Here is a 20,952-nt window from a genome sequence, read left to right on the forward strand (position 1 = left end):
CACTCGTGGGGCCGCCAAACGTTTGGGCAGCCACTCCCCCGATCCGCCCACCAAAGGGGGCGTGCTGTCACTCAACATCGACAGCACCCCCCCCTTTGGTACGAGACCCGGAGCGATGGATTGCCCGTCGCTATCCGGGTCCCGTTGCTCGGGGTCTCCCACCGTGCTGTCGATGGTGATCTCGCTATCCAGGTCTCCGGGTCTCGCTCATGCGCACGACGGAGCCGTTGTGATGTCAGTGGGGCCACCCCCAGACGGTAGGCGTTCTCATGGGAATGCCTCCGTCTGGGCAGCCACTCCCCCCGGCTCACCCACCTAAGGGGGCGTGCTGTCACTCAACATCGAGCTCCGACTCCGGCTCCGTCGTGCGCATGCACTCTGGGCCAGCATCGACCTGGTTGTGAGCGCTCAGCGCTTGCGACCGAGTCTGAATCAGGCCCCGAGTACCTACACACCGATAATGATCACACTGCACTATATAATGGTACTGAGCATATACACACCGATAATGATCACACTGCACTATATAATGGTACTGAGCATATACACACCGATAATGATCACACTGCACTATATAATGGTACTGAGCATATACACACCGATAATGATCACACTGCACTATATAATGGTACTGAGCATATACACACCGATAATGATCACACTGCACTATATAATGGTACTGAGGACCTACACGCCGATAATGATCACACTGCACTATATAATGGTACTGAGCATATACACACCGATAATGATCACACTGCACTATATAATGGTACTGAGCATATACACACCGATAATGATCACACTGCACTATATAATGGTACTGAGCATATACACACCGATAATGATCACACTGCACTATATAATGGTACTGAGGACCTACACGCCGATAATGATCACACTGCACTATATAATGGTACTGAGCATATACACACCGATAATGATCACACTGCACTATATAATGGTACTGAGCATATACACACCGATAATGATCACACTGCACTATATAATGGTACTGAGCATATACACACCGATAATGATCACACTGCACTATATAATGGTACTGAGGACCTACACACCGATAATGATCACACTGCACTATATAATGGTACTGATCATATACACACTGATAATGATCACACTGCACTATATAATGGTACTGAGCATATGCACACTGATAATGATCACACTGCACTATATAATGGTACTGAGCATATACACACCGATAATGATCACACTGCACTATATAATGGTACTGAGCATATACACACCGATAATGATCACACTGCACTATGTAATGGTACTGAGCATATACACACAGATAATGATCGCACTGTGGGCCTGCTTCAGCAAGGATCACAGTTGCTAATAAGCACGCAATCAGCAGATTGTTGTGTACTGCGCATGCATGCAAGCTAAATGTAATAGCCTGGGAGCCGGCACTGCTGTGGGAATACATGCGAGTATGCAAAGTAATCTAATACAAGGTCTGATACTTCTATATGATACACAGCAGTGACGGAACTCCCAGAGACAATGGAGTCATTTGCCGCTGGGCGCCAGCCCTGAAGGTGGCACCTGGCTCCATTGTCACCTGGCCGTTCTGGGCACTGCTGAGGATCTGCATGGAGAAGTGATCTAATACAATGTCTGATACTTCTGTATGATACACAGTGACCTAATACAAGGTCTGATACTTCTATATGATACACAGTGACCTACTGTAATACAAGTTCTGATACTTCCATATGATACACAGTGATCTAATACAAGGTCAGATACTTCTATATGATACACAGTGATCTAATACAAGGTCTGATACTTCTATATGATACACAGTGACCTAATACAAGGTCTGATACTTCCATATGATACGCAGTGATCTAATACAAGGTCTGATACTTCTATATGATACGCAGTGATCTAATACAAGGTCTGATACTTCTATATGATACGCAGTGATCTAATACAAGGTCTGATACTTCTATATGATACGCAGTGATCTAATACAAGAGGATCCCGACAGGGCAGGTAAGTACTCTGGGGGTCATTCAGACCCGCTCGTGAAGTTCACTCGCAAGCGGGTCGATGTTTGGTGAATGCGCATGCGCACGACGGAGGGAGCTCCGTCGTGCGCATGCGCGAGACCCGGCGAGCGACGAGAAATACGTTGCTCGGGGTCTCGCACCAAAGGGGGCGTGCTGTCGATGGTGAGTGACAGCACGCGCCCTTTTGTGGGCGTGCCTGCCAGACGGAGGCGTTCCCATGGGAATGCCTACCGTCTGAGTCTGGCCCCACTGACATCAGTAATGATGTCAGTGGGAGTGATTTTGGGTCCTGGGCTTGCGGCAGCGAGACCCTACTGTAGGGTCTCGTCGCAAGCCCGATGGTCGCGATGGTCTTGACCATCGCGACCATCAACATGGACGCTCGCTATAGCTATGGGTGGTAACCCACGGCTATACGAGCATCCATGAGGCCGCTCCAAACACAGGTAGGAGGGCCCTGATTCAGAGCGAGCGCTCTGGTCAGAGCGTTCGGCTCTGAATCAGGCCCAGTATCCCTACTTCTCCCCCCCACCACCCGCGTCGCTACACAGCAATTCAAGTCTGTTCCTCTTCAGAAATATAAATTAATTTTCTTAGGATCATTATCCCAAAAACAGTTTAAAAATAATTGATGATATGAAAAAATCTAAGTAAAACAAACAAACAATAAAGAAATAATAAAATAACCTAAAATAATATAACAGGACAATGGCCCTCATTCAGAGCCGTTCGCTATTTGCGGTCGTTCGTCCAAAAACAAGGGGTGGCTATTCAAATGATCCGTTCGCAAATTGCAGTCTGTTCACACCTCTAAGTCTGAACGAGCGAGCAAAACATACGCTCGTTTGTTAAAAACGCCCCCTGGCCGCTCGCACCATACGTCATGTCCGCTATTTATTAGATTAATCGAGTACATCGACCAGCGTATGAACTGCTTGCTATTCTTGTGGTTGGTGTTTGCTACCACAAATTTGCGAGCAGTTCTGGCTATAAAATAACCCAGTGACGTGGTCAATGACGCTGCTGTATTAATTATGCACACCCATAATACGCCCGTTTTGACCTTTAAGCACGCCTGCGTTCGGATCTCCACTCCCAATTTTCAAGCACCTTCCCCTGTTACCACCCACATACGCCTCATTCTGTCACTCAAAATAGCAGGCACTCGCTATATAGCGTACAAACGATTTTTGGCCGCACTGACTGGTTCGCGCATGCGTACTAAAAACCGTACGCATGCGCTGATGTGCAAACATCGCTCGGAACGAGCTTACTGCCGCTAACGAGCGGCTCTGAATGAGGGCCAATATCCTCATAATCCTCTTAGTTATAATGGGATATATGTTTTAAATCTGATAAATAAAATGAAAAAAAAATACATAGTTAAGATGAAATTAAATTAAATATAAGAAAACCCTTTATGTAAACTCAGAGCCAAGTGAATTCTTTATAGGAAGAAACTAATGAAATAATAATAATAGTATTATTATTTTTACTTTTTTTTTCTACGTTGATCCAGCCAAATGTTTAGTCTTAATATTGGGTAGGGTTGGCACCACCGGGGGGAGAGGGGTGCTTGGGGGGGGGGGGGGGGGGCGTTACGGTTAGGACTAAGGGGGAGGGTTAGGCATGAAGGAGGGAGACTTCGGTTTAGGCACTAACGGGGAGGTTTAGGGTGCGGGGTTGGGTGGGTTAGGCTTCATGAAGGGAGGGTTGGGGGGAAGAAGGGGGGAGGGTACTTTCCCGAACCCTGTCAAGATAGCAACCATCGGGATGCCGCTGACGGTATTTTGACAGGAGGCATCCCGACAGCCGGCATTGCATACCAATTCCGTGCGGCTCATGTGTTGATTAGCCGCACACATTTCAGGACCTTCTTCCCGACAGCGCTGAAAGAACCTGCATACTCACGAGTAGCGTACTGCCTCAGAGGTAAAACTGGCGGCTCTAACAACAGTCAGGCCCAGACGGCCAAATAAGTGACAAGAGGCAAAGGGTGAGATTTCATGTATCAAGACTAACCATAGCTTTTGGTTCAGCGGTTACTCACTTTGGGGCCCATTTATCGTTCTATATTTGTGACTATGTCCCCGAAAACACGCGTTTTCAGGGGTTAACCACAAATATTCCCCCATAGGTTTCTATGGGGGATGCGATGCTGCCAGATTTACCAATATCCGGAATGCGATGCATCTGAAGATGGTGTTAGCTGCTGAAGCCTATGGGCTACACTCCGCATAATTAGCCGGAGGAGGGATCCTCCGGAAAACACTCTCCGGCTATGGCCGCCGCACATGTGCATTCAGCGGGACTGCGACTGCTCCGGCAGCTATCTGGCACATCGCAGGGACGGGCTCCTTTCGGAAGCCTCTCTCCCGGCAGGTGTCAGATAATACATCCCGGCGCTATGATCGCATCTTGCAATGGGAATGGGGGCCTTTAACTACTATAAGTCAGCGCACACATATACAGTTTGTGTCTCACCTGAAATACAGTCAAAGTGTTAGAAAATTAAGCAGACTTTGTGGAGTACACAATTTGTTTATATAGAACTACTGCTGGATACATTTTTACCTTTGGTGTTTACTGTTTACCCAACACAAATACTGCAGATTGTGCATTGTTTGATACGGGACACTGATCTCACAAATGTTATATATTATATAAAAGATCTCTATTCCAGGATGCATCCATGAGGGCCTCAATGCAACAATTGTACATGCAATTTTTTTATATTGTTACCATTATGACTTGTGTGTTATATTATTTTACATGTGGTACTTGACAAGATAATATTATAATAAATAGTATATTTATTTGTCATTTGACTATTTGGTATATACACCAGCGTAGTTATTTCCCTTATAGTATCGTTTACGTGGGGTTCGCAATTTTCCCCTTTTTCTTTACTGCTGCAGGTTTACTTTTTGATCACAGGTGATAAACAGGCGCTAGAGAGAATTGTATGTCCTTTTTTTACCAAGACGTTAGCATCAGATCGTATAAGTTGTGAGGTGGGGCCTCCATGGCTCAGGATTGTTTTTCCAGCACATGCCACAGATGGTCGATTGGATTGAAGTCTGGAGAATCTGGAGGCCAAGTCAACACCTTGAACTGTTTATAATGTTCCTCAAACCATTACTGAACAATTTTTGCAGTATGGTAGGCTGCATTATCCTGCTGAAAGAGGCCACTGCCATCAGGGAATATTTTTCCCATGAAGGAGTGTACGTGGTCTGCAACAATAATTAGGAAGGTTGTACATGTCAAGTAACATCCACATGAATGTCAGGACCCAAGGCTTTCCAGCAGAACATTACCCAGAGCATCACACTGCCTCCGCCGGATTGCGTTCTTCCCATAGTGCATCCTGGTGCCATCTCTTCCCCAGGTAAACGATGCACACGCACCGGGCCGTCCATATGATGTAATAGAAAACGTGATTCATCAGACTAGGCCACCGTCTTCCATTACTCCAGGGTCCAGCTCTGATACTCACATGCCATTGTAGGTGCATTCAGTGGTGGACAGGGGTCAGCATGGGCACTCTGACTGGTCTGTGGCTACGCATTCTTGCACTGTGTGTTCTGACACCTTTCTATCATAGCCAGCAGTAAGTATTTCAGCAATCTGTGCTGCAGTAGCTCTTGTGTAGTATAGGACCAGACGGGCTAGCCTTCGCTCCTCACGCGTATCAATGAGTCTTGGGCGCCCATGACCCTGTTGCCGGTTCACAGGTTGTCTTTCCTTGAACCACTTTTGGTAAGTGCTAACCAGTGCATAACGAGAACACCCCACAAGATCTGCCATTTTGGAGATGGTATGACCCAGTTGTCTAGCCATCACAATTAGTCACTCAGACCCTTACATCCCATCGCTGGACAGGTGCCATTGTAACAAGATAATCATGTTATTGACTTCACCTGTCAGCGGCTTTTGTGTTATGACTGATGTGTGTAGAGTACGACACTTCTTAACACACCCTGATCTTATAAAGTCTGACACTTCTAGAAGTAGTACTGTATACTGATCTAATACAGAGTCTGACAATTCTAGAGGTAGTATATTAATCTAATACAGAGGCTGACACTTCTAGAGGTAGTATTCTGATCTAATACAGAGTCTGACATTCCTAGAGGTATAATTCTGATATAATACAGAGTCTGACATTCCTAGAGGTATCATTCTGATCTAATACAGAGTCTGACATTCCTAGAGGTAGTATTCTGATCTAATACAGAGTCTGACATCATTTGTAGAGGTAGTATACTGATCTAATACAGAGTCTGACATAATTTGTAGAGGTAGTATACTGATCTAATACAGAGTCTGACATTCCTAGAGGTAGTATTCTGATCTAATACACAGTCTGACATTCCTAGAGGTATAATTCTGATCTAATACAGAGTCTGACATTCCTAGAGGTAGTATTCTGATCTAATACAGAGTCTGATATCATTTGTAGAGGTAGTATACTGATCTAATACAGAGTCTGACATCATTTGTAGAGGTAGTATACTGATCTAATACAGAGTCTGACATTCCTAGAGGTATAATTCTGATCTAATACAGAGTCTGACATTCCTAGAGGTAGTATTCTGATCTAATACAGAGTCTGACATTCCTAGAGGTAGTATTCTGATCTAATACAGAGTCTGACATTCCTAGAGGTAGTATTCTGATCTTATACAGAGTCTGACATTCCTAGAGGTAGTATACTGATATAATACAGAGTCTGACATTTGTAGAGGTAGTATACTGATCTAGTACAGAGTCTGACATCATTTGTAGAGGTAGTACACTGATATATTACACAGTCTGACACTCTCAGAGGATACATACTGTTCTAATACAGAGTGATACTTCCACATGACACCCACTGGTCTAATACAGAGTACAACACTTTCTACAGGTGGCATACTGACCTAATGTTGTCACTTCTACATGATGCACACTTTCCTACTTCATAGTCTGACACATCTAGAGATGGCATACGGATATAATCCACACTGTGCTAAATCTTTTCCAGAGCGGAATGCAGAACACCAACTTTCACCCATGAGAACAGGTATCAATCTGGATAGAAAGTGACAATTTACAGTAGTTTCTGTAATACAGTCTGCAAGTAGGGACATGTCAGAGGAGGCAGCACATGTACACAGAAAGCACAGATAGACTCTTTCTTCCTCCTCTGCTCTCTTACATGCAAACACCTGCCTGACAGACTAGCAACAGACAGAGCCGTCACTCCTCCACCTCTCACCTTATTTCCTCATTATCCCCCTCTTCTCTTTGTATTCTCCTCTTACCCCCTGTCCCTCACTTACCATGTTACCTTGCTCTCTCACCTGCATAGTTCCCTTCTTCATTTGCCCACTCACTTGTCCTGTGGGCCAGGTGTTCCTAGAATTAGGACATGTCCAGGTTTCTCTCTCTCTCTCTCCCTGGGGACAGACAGGAACTAAACTATCTGTATGAGACTCTCCTCCTCCTACTCCTGTTGTATCCCTCCTCCCCCCACCTAGCATGGCCTCCCCTCCCTCCATTCTCCTTAACTCGTTCCCTCACTGTCATAATCTTCATTTCTCGCAGTTTATAAACTCCCTGACACTCCTATACTTTCACTGTCTGCTTCCTATGTGTCCCAGAGTCTATAGCTGGCATTTAATGCATATTAGTTTGATTAGAGATACACAGGTCTATTTACTAAGCAGTGTTAGGAGACAGAGTGAAAAGTGATAAGGTGCCAGCCAATCAGCTCCCAACTGTAATTATTCAAACACAGCCTGTGAGATGACAGTTGGGAGCTGATTGGCTGGCACCTTATCACTTTTCACTCTGTCTCCTAACACTGCTTAGTAAATAGACCCCTAAGAACTAGAAATATTCATTGTTGTACTATGAAAAATAACGATTTCAGTAAAATTATATATATTATCAGATCAGACCGACTAGCGCCAGGACTAAAGGATTCAGAATGTATGTATGCAAATACATATAGATTTATCTATATAGCAACATACAGGACTGTGCATTCTTCACAAGGGAACAACACAACTACAATACAGAATAAATACCTGTAGCTTACCAAAAAAAAAAAAAAGGATGAGACTGGCCGGAAGAGCTTGAAATCCAAACTTTCCTACTTTAAAAAAAGCATTTTAGGGAGATTGTGAAAGCTACACCTATCAGCGCAGCGGTAAACTGGGCGTGTACTGCTACATTTGAGAGGCGTGTCATACAACTGACTTATGGTGGGTACACAGTATAGCGATATATCTGCAGATCGATATCTCTGACACCTGACCGCAAAGCAACCCCCATAGGTTTCTATAGGAGCTGCTACGCAGTCAGATTTGATGAAGATGGTGTTAGTCAGTGGTTTCCAAACTTTCTTAAATCATGGCGCCATTGAGTATCAGCGTTTCATGGCACCCTAGGCCAAAAGGATATCATTGAGAAATTCAGAAAAATATATTAAATGAAGTAAATTGCGCTTCACTGTCATCTTTATGCTGGGTACACACTACTAGACGATGTGTGTACCCAGCAATGGCAGATGCGACTGGACGATATATCGGGCAGTCTGTAAGCACTGCACAATCTGAGTCATTCCCCAGACGTATCTAGCAGCATGGTGTGGTTCCTCGAATCTTCAGATTGGCGTGCACTGCAGGCCAATCTGCAGATGCAATGAACGATGTGTCGTCTAGTGTGTACCCAGCCTATAATAGTCTACGGTACTGTTCAGCATCATGGCCGTAGCTATGGTAGTGCGGCCGGTGCCATCGCACAGGGCACCACAGGTCAGGGGGCGCTGTTTGGGCCTGTCAAATTTCTGTTTATTATCATTCTTGCTTGTAGCTTCCTCTTATTTCATCCCCAGCATCTCCTGGCCTCCCCAATCTCCTCCCTGGCCCTTCCCCATGAAGCCATAGCCCTTTTTTGGGTGCATTATGTCCCTTTGAAAAATGAGGGGGGCGCCAATGCTCTTTCCGGCACAGGGCACCAAAAAGTCTAGTTACGGCTCTGTTCAGCATATTCCATATATGAAGCTATCACCATGCTTCCAGCTCTTAGATGGGTTGGGCTGTTATCGGAGCCCGTCTCCCTGCAAAAGCTTTTTGGTAAATCTGCATGAAAATATTAATTTGCACATTGCAAATATTGGTTCACAATATTTCTCACATCCGCCTTAAAAATGCCGATTGTGCTATATATGCCCCATGCAGAGTCTAAAATGTGTGTTTTCTCCAGCTAAAGCACTCTCTACGAAGGTTGATGTTTTTATAAATAGACCCCTAAAACGCCTGGCCAACCTGTGGCTTTCCAGCTGTTGTGAAACTACAAGTCCCAGTATGCTTTACCAGGTAATCGGTGGGAGGGTATGCTGGGACTTGTAGTATTACAACAGCTGGAGAGCCACAGGTTGGCCAGGCCTGCTCGACAATCATCTAATTGCCATCCCGGAACAGGCAAAGGACCCACACAAAACCAGATGGGAACAGTAGGTGGAGTTGGTCCTTAGATTTGAGGACTGATCTGAAGAGCTGTTTCTTGTGTTTGCATGAAAGATAATACATACAAGATGTACAATCATTGGTACCTGATCCCTACTAGAGTGCGCTCTATTTACACCAAGGTCTCCAATACATTCTGGATACAATGCGGCCAAGTAGATTAATCAATTTAAACATATGTGATGGGAATGTCTGGCCTCACGCCTCTTCTGGAAAGATGTATCTGATTTTTATTTTTCACTATCACAAATGTCTGGATGCCAAACACTCCTGAATTTTTTTCTTTGTGCCCCCCCTGCTTCTTCCTAATGGTTGGCAACATCCCAAAACATACCAATAAATGAATTAGTGATATTTCCAAGTCAGCCAACTGCTTCGTAGCTTCTAAGTGGTCCATTTGCCTAAAATGTATGAGACCAGATGCGTCCCTCTATCACTGTTTCTGGGATTGCATCTCTATAAAAGTATTTTGGCTCAAGTTAAGCAATTTGCTCTATGGGAACTGGTGAATTTTTTATCGTTGACCCCAGAATGGGCCATTTTTGGCATTCTCACAACCACCTCTACAATTTCACCAGATTGTCGTAAGTTACTTTTCATTCCCTCAGCCGTGGCGAGGAAGTGTATATTACAACTATGGATACAATTCTTCCCCTCCCTCTATACATATGTTTAAAGGAAAAGTTTTTTCAGGTCTTCAAACTGGACATGGTGGAGATGTCCTTACATAAAGAACAATGACTGGAATTTTTTTTTCTCTATATGGGAATCTTTGATTGATATTTTAAACGTCTCGGTCATACAACAAATTCATAATTGTTTTCGTTTTACGTTATGGTATGAAACTATAGTGCTTTTCTCTGATCCTCCGATCCAACTGGGCTAAACTAATGGCTCCAGTTGTAGATGGTATTGGGCTACAGGCGGTCTTTCTTTTCTTTCCTTCTGTCTTTCTCCATTTTTTTTCTCCCTCCTCCGCTCTCTTTTCTTTCTTCTTTTCCTATTTCTTATTAATAAGTTAGTGTAACTAATATATGTGTTACATGGTTTGTTTAATTTTTTTTATGTGGGGTTTTATCCCTAATTATTGAATTGTTACATTATGTCAGCAATGTAATTATTTCTACCTTCTGCTATAATTTTTTTCTGTATGTCTATATAATCTATTGTATTAAAAACTCAAATAATAAAAAAATAAATAAAAAAAAAAAAGCATAATGTCCATCCTACGCTCCTGGAATATCCGGGAGAGTCACAAATTTCGGTGAATTCCCGTGGAATCTCGGGACAGTAACCAACCCTCCCGAATCCCATCCGCTTCATTGAAGTTGGCAGGTGTCATGGCGTGACTCACAGCGCATGGATAATTTAAGCCCCACCTCTAGTTATGTCGAAGTTTGTGGCATTTTGCAGCAGAGGGTGGACTGTGATCGAGCGAAACGTGTCTCCATGAGCAACCCCTGGACATCCCCCTCCTTACTCTGCTATTGGAGAGTAACAAAAAATTAGATATAGTCTAGGAACTGAAAAACAGATTCATCATAATTATGGGAAACATGTAATAAACAATAGAAAGCATTGAGATGCATGATTAGGTTTATGACACAATGTACAGTACATGACATGTTGTCAGTTTGCCCACAAGGCTTTTTACTCTGCGGTTGTTCCGTGCACAATGAAAACTGCAGAGTCAGATCAAGGTCCCCCTCCCCTTTTTTTTAAGCTTTCCCATACAATCTTCTTGAAAACGTCAAAAAAAAAAAAATTGATTTTTTTGATATAAAAATCATTTTAAAGTTTGAATTTAATTACAAATTTCAAAGTCAACGAAGGCTACCTGAGTGTGGAGCATGAACTATTAAACATATATATGTACATCTGTGTATCTAGGATATGACAACCACACCCCTGGAAAAAAAAATCCCAAGTTGGAGTGTAAAACTTTTTTTTGTTTTGTTTTCTTGCAACAGCACATACATTAAGGGGGCGCCTGCAGGTTTCACGCCTTGTAGCTAATATAAATATCTCGCTGACACAGACTTAGGCCCTCATTCAGAGCCGTACGCTCTGAGCAGAGCGCACGCTCTGAATGAGGGCCGCCCTCCATAAAAATGGAGCGTCCTCCTGGACGCTCGTATAGCTGTGGGTCACCACCCACAGCCTATACGAGCGTGCAGTTTGATGGCCGCGATGGTCTTGACCATCGCGACCATCGAAACTGCGAGCCGGAGCCTGCGGTTGAGTTTTTCAACCGCAAGCTCCGGAGTGATTTTGGCTCTATCAGAGCCAAAATCACTCCCCCTGACATCACTAGTGATGTCAGTGGGCCGGCTTCTGACGGGAGGCGTTCCCGTGGGAACGCCCCCATCAGGGAGGCACGCCCCCGGCACGCCCACCAAAGGGGGCGTGCTGTCAATCAACATCGACAGCATGCCCCCTTTGATCAGACACAACGAGCGAAGGACTTTCCTTCGCTCGTCGCGTCTGGCGCATGCGCACGACGGAGCTCCCTCCGTCGTGCGCATGCTCAGTGCAGAACATCGACCCACTTGCGAGCTGACAGCCGCTCGCGAGTGGGTCTGAATCAGGGCCTTAATCAGGTTTTGCACCGAGCCTGCATTTTATTCATCTGAACATCCAAGACTGTTGTAAAAGAGAACAAAAACTTTTACATTCTGCTGAAATAGAGCGCACTACTGTCACGCTTCTGACATTATGGTGCAGCGCAGATCGGAGTCAGTGGTAAAAGAAGGCTTCTGGCAAATACAAAGACAGAGACACCTCCAGAATATGTCATGTATCCAGAGAGAGATGCATCAAGTGTCTGCCACTATAGTACATTTCACATCCGGGTCCAGAGATACCGCCTAGCTTCTGGCTATAGAATATATTGTATATCCCCTAACCAAACACGTAAGGATTCTGACACTGGAATACATAATATATCGTAATCAGAGGTAAATAAATATATAAGGCCTAGAATATACCGCGTATACAGAAAAAGCGATACATTCTGGAAGTAGAACACATTGGGCCTGCTTCTGTCTCGTATGTAATTGCGGTTGCAAATCCGGTTGCTTCCTGCACTTGGAAGTTCCATGCAAACATGCCCCGGTGATCTATCGGGGCGCATTTATGCGTCCGCACCGCCCGTTGACCTCCGCTTGCAAGACCAGAAGTCATCGCTATCATCAGCATTTGCCCCAGCTCCATCCCAAAGTGCAGGAGGTCCAAACTTAAATCAGACCCAGCTCAGAATGGGACTCAACTCCATGTACAAGCCAGCTGCAACTTTATATGATGCGCAAAAGCCCGGTTGCCACCCATCAACGCCATCCAGCAGCAAGTGAGAAGCGACGGATATTCGTATGACTAAGAATCGCCCATAGGACCTGATTAAGAGATGGACGCTTGGGCACAGCGTAAAAATATGCTGCCCCGTCCCCAAACGGCCGCAGCATGTCAGTCATGTGGCAGCTTGGGGGCAATGCCTGCGATCTCCCAAGACTCGTTCTGCCCTTGTGCAGCCCACCCACCATCATAGCTGCACACAAGCCACCGAGTTTGCGTACAACTGTGTATCCTGCCCATAAATACTTTAATATGCCCGCAACGCAAGCACAATTTGCTAAAGATTGCTAGGTCCGTCCGCAATCAGAATTGCGTGTAACATATACTGAGGACCATTGTGTACCCTAAACAGGAGACCTAAGAAGCTTCTTACACAAGAACACACTGTATATTCAAGAACAGAGGTGCATTAAGGCTTCCAGCATTAGAATACATTGTATATTCAGAAACAGTAACCATTTGAAAATAGAAGTCTACTTGACCTTGAGGTTTGCGTTAAACAAATGGCATTTTCGCACAGTGGTGGTTTTGCTCCAGCACACAGCGAGGGAACAACTCCAGGTTTACCCCTTGCAGTTCAGTTAAATATCTTATTCCCACAGATAAGTTTAAAAGAATTCTACTGCACCTCTCGCATTTTCATCACTTTGGGCTACAGGCGGTTTTTCTTTTCTTTCCTCGCCATTATTAGGCCTGTGTAATAATAATGGCGGAACTGCCGTGATTATTAAGGGTACGACTTTTTTTATTAACAGTGTCAGTCAAATATAACACCCATCAGTAAAGCTGCATACACACGCAATGATTTTGTTACCAATGATTTTATGAATGATCTGTCAGATTAACTGTCAGATTTTTTAAAATGTAATGAACGATTTTTTTGATCTACAAACGATTTTTGCATATTCCCTTACTGAAAATCGTTCAGTTGACAAGTCTGACTGAACTACAAACTACAAATGTGAACGCGGATGAACGATAATCGTTCATTGTTTGACTCAGAAAGTGAACGATTTTTTCAAACGATTATCGTTAAACGATGTCGTTTAACGATAATCGTTCAAAAAATCGTTGTGTGAGTATGCAGCGTAAGAGTGCAGATATACAAAATTGTGTTACTGTTTACAAAAGCAAAAAAGAAGCAACATTCCTCTTCATTAACACATGGTGACAGCATAATCCAAACAGTACATACAATGGAAGAAAGGAGTAAGAGATGTAGACAGTTTTAAGAAATGAACTAAAACTAAAATTTATATTTTGAATGAAAATATCCCCACTATGTACTAAGGGAAACTCGCAGGGACAGCGGTTGCGGTATCCGCTGTCCCTGCGAGTTATATCCCCGGCATTTTATGACAGTCTTCTCCGGGGGAAGCTGACACTGCGTATGCGCACAGTGTCCACTTTTTCCGGAACCTGCCGGAGGCTTGCAAACCTCCATAGTGTTAAAGCAGTTTACATCATCTCGATATGCTCACCAGCACTCTCCCGGAGAGTTTCTACATTATTTTATGTAAAAAAAAAAAAGCTTAATACATAGGCCCTTATGAATGTGGATGCCACAATTCACTCCCCCAGCTTTTCCACCATCAAGACGCACCACTGACAAGTTTCTAACGCTACATTTCAATGTGTATCAGATTAAGGCACAGGTTCTCAAACTCGGTCCTCAGGACCCCAAACAGCGCATATTTTCCAGGTCTCATCACAGAATCACAAGTGAGATAATTAGCTCCACCTGTGGATATTTTCAAAATGTATCAGTGTGTAATGAATACACCTGTGCACTTGCTGTGTGACCTGGAAAACGTGTCCTGTGTGGGGTCCTGAGGACCTAGTTTGAGAACCACTGCAATAAGGTATTTATTAAGGATTTTGCTAATAGATTACATCGCAAATTAAGGGGAAGCACTTATTTTTTGTCATCAATTTTTTATTTGTATTATGCTAAACATCAAAGGGTTATAGGAAAGGATAAATCGCTGAAAAAATGCTTTGTGTTTTTTACATTTTTATGGATTTTTTATTTTTTTTTGGATACAAGTGGAACTGAAAGTGCAAGTCTGTGCTTTCCGTTCCACTAAACAAGCAACCAAATGTGTCACTTCATCACGCATGTGATTATCCGCAGACCTTGGTCCAGTTAACCCTTAACTGCTTCGGGGCAGGGCCGGATATAGGGGGGGGGGGGTGACAGGGGCGGCCCCCACACTGGGTTGGTGTGACCCTGCCGAGATGACATGTACAGTGGCACCTGAATGCAGCAGCACAGTCAGCGCCGCGGCATACAGCGCAGAGCGAACCCCGAGACCCCTTATCAGCGTCACGTGATACATCATGTCTGTGACGCTGATCACTGATGTCGGGCCTCAGGAACCGCTCTGTGCTGCATGCAGCAGAGCCAGCCCAGAAGGTAAGTAATCAAGGGGGGTGGGGACGTAGGGGTGGCTCCATGTGGCTGGGGTGTTGGAGGGGGTTAGGAATGTGGCTTTTTGGGAGCCCCCAGAATTTAGTTGCAGCAGGGCCCCCATAAGCTTTAATCTGGCCCTGCTTCGGGGTAATATCCCAGGGCAGTTGTATGAAAAGAGTCATTCCTCTCACCCCAACTTGGGCTGCATTGATAAATTGATCACATTCTGACACTAGTATACATTGCAGATGATACATCAAGGTTCATTAGGACACAATGGCTGTCCAGAATCAGAGATACATCAAGCTTCTGACTCTAGGATATAATGGAGGTTGTATAAGAAGCGCATTGCAAGTACTTGGTTTTGTACTAGTGTGTCTGGATGCCCGGTCCACCGAACACACTTCAAGGTAAACTCTGCAAACTTACCCGCCACTGTACGAAGACGCCTTTGGCATGACATAGGGACTGCTCATTACATGGGGCAGGTTCTTTTTTTGCACAGTATGGAGCTCCACTAAAGATGTGCCCTCTGCACCACATCACCTCACTATAGTTATATACCTCCGAAAAAAATGAAATTCAATAGCACGGCTCCGCAACACAAGATGCATCAACGTGCCGACACCATATTTCACTCCACCCAAATCCTCCCCCTGTGGGCCTGAGTCTGTCACATGCAACACTGCCGTTTATATATGGCCGCATTTTGGATATTTTGCTAATGGACTATACTCATGTTGTTAGGTTAGGTGTACGCATCGTGCCGCCGACTAGCGAAGCCGTCATCGGCAGTATTGGCACTTATACCTACCCCATCTGAAATAGGCAATCCCTCGGCATGCACGCAACTCAGAATAGGACGCAATGATGGCTACACACCTGCGATAATCCCATGACACTCACACAAGACCATTCACTTCCGTGACTCAGACATGACTGACGACTCTTCCGGAAGCTTCGGAAGATTTCCCGAAGTTGGGGGCTCTCCCGGCCTTCCAACATAGTAGGCCGGCCTCCCGGTGCCGCCATCTTCATTTGGCAGGTTGGATGATGCAATTTGCAATGAATCACAACATCCTAACCCCAACCGGCTGTAAAATATAGTGGTTTTGAACGGCATGGAGAGGAGCCATGATGACATGAATTGCACCCATGTAATAGGGTGACCCCTTCGGGACTCTTTTTGAAAGTCGGCAGAAACTCCCATTTCACATACTGAGGTTGAGATGCGCCCGAATCACTCCTAAAATTCGCGAGATGTGGCCACATACGGAGCTGCATACGACACTGAACCAGATTGTGTGTGTACAAAGTAAGTGATGCTCTTTCCAATACACTTGCACTTTTACTCCTTAAATCTATGCGGACGGCCGTAAATCTATGAACACTTGTGCAAATTAAGGCTCAGGTTCAAATCTACTTTTGCACTGCAGAGTGGCCAACCGGCACTCTCTAAGGGGTCTATTTACTAAGCAGTGTTAAGAGACAGAGTGAAAAGTGATAAGAAAGTGATAAGGTGCCAGCCAATCAGCTCCCAACTGTCATCTCACAGGCTGTGTTTGAAAAATGACAGTTGGGAGCTGATTGGCTGGCACCTTATCACTTTCTTATCACTTTTCACTCTGTCTCCTAACACTGCTTAGTAAATAGACCCCTAAATGTCCTCCATGGTATGTCCTATGATATACTGAGCCGACCCGGCTTCTGGCTGCTGGGCAGAAAAATGTGTTGGTATTTTGAGAAATATCTCAGACTACAGTGAAAAGCTGAGAATGATGAGGGGGCGGTGGGAGTAACTAGTGATGAGGGATATTAGACACGCAACACATAGGGGCTGTGAAACACAATTCAGGTGCTTTCAGTATAACAGATAAAATGCCTAGGGGCTGTTTTTTATTACTTTCCTTCAGAGCAACTTTCTCTGGTTAACCCCACCCATGCTGGAGACAAACGCCTGTGATTTTGTTATCTATTTTGTAACCCTTGCACTGACGTATTAATGTAATGATGGGAATGTTCTCTGGCCCTGATTCAGAGCCGGACGCTCTGACAGAGTGCTCGCTCTGAATCAGGGCCGGGCTATTTTTTTTTTTGGGATCACCCACAGCTATAGCGAGCAGCCAGGAAGATGGTCGCGATGGTCAAGACCACAGGTTCTCAAACTCGGTCCTCAGGACCCCAAACAGTGCATGTTTTGCAGTTCTCCTCACATAATTACTAGTGAAATAATTAGCTGCACCTGTATATCTTTTAAAATGTGTCAGTGAGTAATGAATACACCTGTGCACCTGCTGGGTGACCTGCAAAAAGTGAACTGTGTGGGGTCCTGAGGACCGAGTTTGAGAACCACTGGTCAAGACCATCGCGACCATCGGGCTTGCGACGAGATCCTTGTGGTAGGGTCTCGTTGCCGCAAGCCCCAAAGAGATTTCGGCTCTGACAGAGCCGAAATCTCTCCCACTGACATCGCTCGTGATGTCACTGGGGCCGGCCCCAAACGGAGGCGTTCACATGGGAACGCCTCCGTTTGTGCAGCCACTCTACCCGGCCCGCCCACCGAAGGGGGCGTGCTGTCACTCAACATCGACAGCACGCCCCCTTTGGTACGAGACCGGGAGCGACAGATTTCCCATCGCTATCTGGGTCTCGTGCATGCGCACGACGGAGCCAGCTCCTTCGTGCGCATGCGATCGGGGCCACCATCGACCCGGTTGCGAGCGCTCAGCGCTTGCGACCAGGTCTGAATCAAGCCCTCTGTATACAATTTCCTACCTGTCCCAGCTCCGCTTCTCACCGCTCCCAGTTTAGTATTGGTTGTGGAGTTCAGTGGGCTGAAATAAATAATGAAATCCTCTCAAACTGTATATGTAACTTGGGTCCTGTAGTGGTTCCTCTCTGCTGCCAGGAAGATGGTCGCGATGGTGAAGACCATCGCGACCATTGGGCTTGCGATGAGACCCTTGTGGTAGGGTCTCGTTGCCGCAAGCCCCAGAGAGATTTCGGCTCTAACAGAGCCGAAATCTCTCCCACTGACATCACTCGTGATGTCACTGGGGCCGGCCCCAAATGGAGGCGTTCACATGGGAACGCCTCTGTTTGGGCAGCCACTCCCCCGGCCCGCCCACCAAAGGGGGCATGCTGTCACTCAACATCGACAGCACGCCCCCTTTGGTACGAGACCCGGAGCGACGGATTGCCTGTCACTATCCGGGTCTCGCGCATGCGCACGATGGAGCCGGCTCCGTCGTGCGCATGCACTCTGGGCCACCATCGACCCGGTTGCGAGCGCTCGGCTGAATCAGGCCCTCTGTACCATGCTGTGCAATTTGGTGGCACTATATAAATAAATAAATATATATATATATATATATATATATATATATATATATATATATATATGTTTCTTTTTTCCCAAAGGTTAGTCTTTTAAACCTTAGCCTCCCAAACAACTTGTATAGTCTCCCCTTTAACGCTTTCAAACATGAGTAAAATTAATCTTTTGAAACTTTTTTTTTTTTTTTTCATTTAAGCAGCAGCTTCACCTCTTCATAAACACTGTGCAAGTCGTAGACCTGGGCAAGCCTCTTACATGATTAACGCTTTTCCTAACCGTACCACCGGCTTATTGCTCATGGCAGGGACCTGTGATTAACCCCTTCTCTGTCACACAGTAAAGCCTAGCAATGCACACAAAAGCCACATTCCATGCATGTACTTGATGCTGTGCACACAAGAGCATTGCATAACATACATATGCAAGGTATTATACACAGAGACACAGGGTATGACACACACACACACACACACACACACACACACACACACACACACACACACACACACACGTGTGTACACATGACAGAAATTCTTGGGTGGTGCAATCACTCCTGGAGTAAATGAAACAAGATCTTTGACTCCCAGCTGTTTGTGAGATTTGGGGCTGGGGGTGCAGGAACTGCGCGTCTCTATGTGTTAGCATTTATGCACATGTATGAAATTTACCATTTTATTCCAAACATTTTGGGATGATAACTAATGCTAGAACAAAAAAAGGGAGAATGCTAGTGACCAATTATATGAAAAAGCCTGAGGGGTATATTTACTAAGCAGACAGCTTGCTGTCCGCAGAATTTAAAAGGGCAATGATAATGTAAAACCCGTCTCACAGGTTTCAGGCAGCCCGTGCCATTAATCATAACTAAATGACTAGACGTAATCACGTGACTTTTTGCGCAGGTAGGCCTGATTCACAGTTGTACGCTAAAACACATGCATGTGCGAGTTTTGCCGCTATGCAATTGCTAAAATATGCTAATGCATCAGAGGAATTTGTATTGAGACGCCCACAGGAGCCCTCGCAGCTCCCGCAACGCAAACACACACGCAGCATTGGACGCTGATCCTGATACATGAGGAGTCCAATGTTGAGTTCATGGTCACTCAAAATGGGCGCTGTAACTGAGATGCTGGAGCTTTGCTCACTGCGTGTGCGATTGCAGACGCTGGCTAGGACACGTCCAGGAAACGTCCCCAACACGCCCGCGTTTTGGCCGAAACTCCCCGTAACCACCCACATAATGGTCTCTTGCTGTCAATCAATTGCGAGTGAATCCTCGCAGCGATCTTGATCGCAATTCATTCACCGTGCGTGCGCAATGCAGCTGTAACAGATGTGCAGATCACCGATATTCACTTAACTGCGTGAAAATCAGCACAGTGTTCAACTCTGAACCAAGCCCGTATCCCCAAAACACACTCCTTCACATCACTGGTGAACACTTGTAACACATACTTCTAAAAAACTATTTTCCACATTAATACCTAAAAATTCAGAATGTATCTAGTAAAACACGAACTGGCATAAATGTATAACATAACAATCTCAATGAGTTCAAGCCGTATTCATCATAAAGTTTAGGGTTGTATTTATCATTGGTAGCAGTGGGGCCATTAAAATCATCATTCCTTATCCCAGCATATCACATTGATAAGGAATTTTTTTGGGGGGTATTTATCAAAAAACCCCTGTCAGTACAGCAGCTCAAAAGGAGCCCGTCCTGGCAAAGAGGTTTGCGGTGAAGCGATAGCTATAGCAATCGTACATGGAATAATGCTATATTTAACCCTTGCAGAAGTCCTGGAGCAACAAATCTTATAGCTGCCCACATGGATCTCCTCACGCTCCCCCCCCATCACTCCATGTTTTCCAGATCTTGCCGCAGAATCCCAAGTGAAATCATAAATTTGTCATGCAGACCCTGTTGCCCTATTCAGTGACTGAACATATACTGTAGACCTGTGTTCTCTATTCTACAATCTGAAAAGCGTGGTAGTGTGTGTCGCGAACCGGACTTTTGCGGTGTACACATTCGCCAACGGACCCATCGACTTAGCGGACAGATGATTTTGGTAAGCATCCACACCAACTGACCACACAATGGGCCTCATTCAGAGGCGGTCGGAGGATGCAAGCGGTCGCTCAGAAACTCGCTTAACACCCACAGCTCTAACGACCGCTCCGGTGATGGTCGCGATGGTCAGGGACCATCGCTACCATCGGGGCTTACGACGAGACCCTAGGGTAGGGTCTCACTTGTCGTAAGCCCCGGAGAGCTTC

General features: G+C 45.3%; 1 protein-coding gene across 5 annotated transcripts in view; it reads right to left on the reverse strand.

Moving 5' to 3' along the window:
• DDR1 (discoidin domain receptor tyrosine kinase 1) overlaps positions 1–20,952 on the reverse strand; it is a 77,630-nt gene that overhangs the window by 39,862 nt on the left and 16,816 nt on the right. The window contains exon 1 of one of the 5 annotated variants that reach the window (XM_088481480.1): positions 7,397–7,531. The exons of 1 other annotated variant lie outside the window; for it this stretch is intronic. Coding sequence is in view for 2 of the 4 variants with exons in the window: in XM_088481477.1 (XP_088337603.1) it covers positions 6,974–7,041 (68 nt within the window). In the remaining 2 variants the exon portion in view is untranslated. Of the gene's footprint in view, positions 1–6,973; positions 7,126–7,375; positions 7,532–20,952 lie in introns of those variants that run through there. 3 more of the 5 variants (XM_088481481.1, XM_088481477.1, XM_088481478.1) reach the window with 3 other exon arrangements.

This window comes from Taudactylus pleione, unplaced genomic scaffold, assembly GCF_031769625.1.
Source record: "Taudactylus pleione unplaced genomic scaffold, aTauple2 ptg000274l, whole genome shotgun sequence".
Classification (NCBI taxonomy): Eukaryota; Metazoa; Chordata; class Amphibia; order Anura; family Myobatrachidae; genus Taudactylus; species Taudactylus pleione.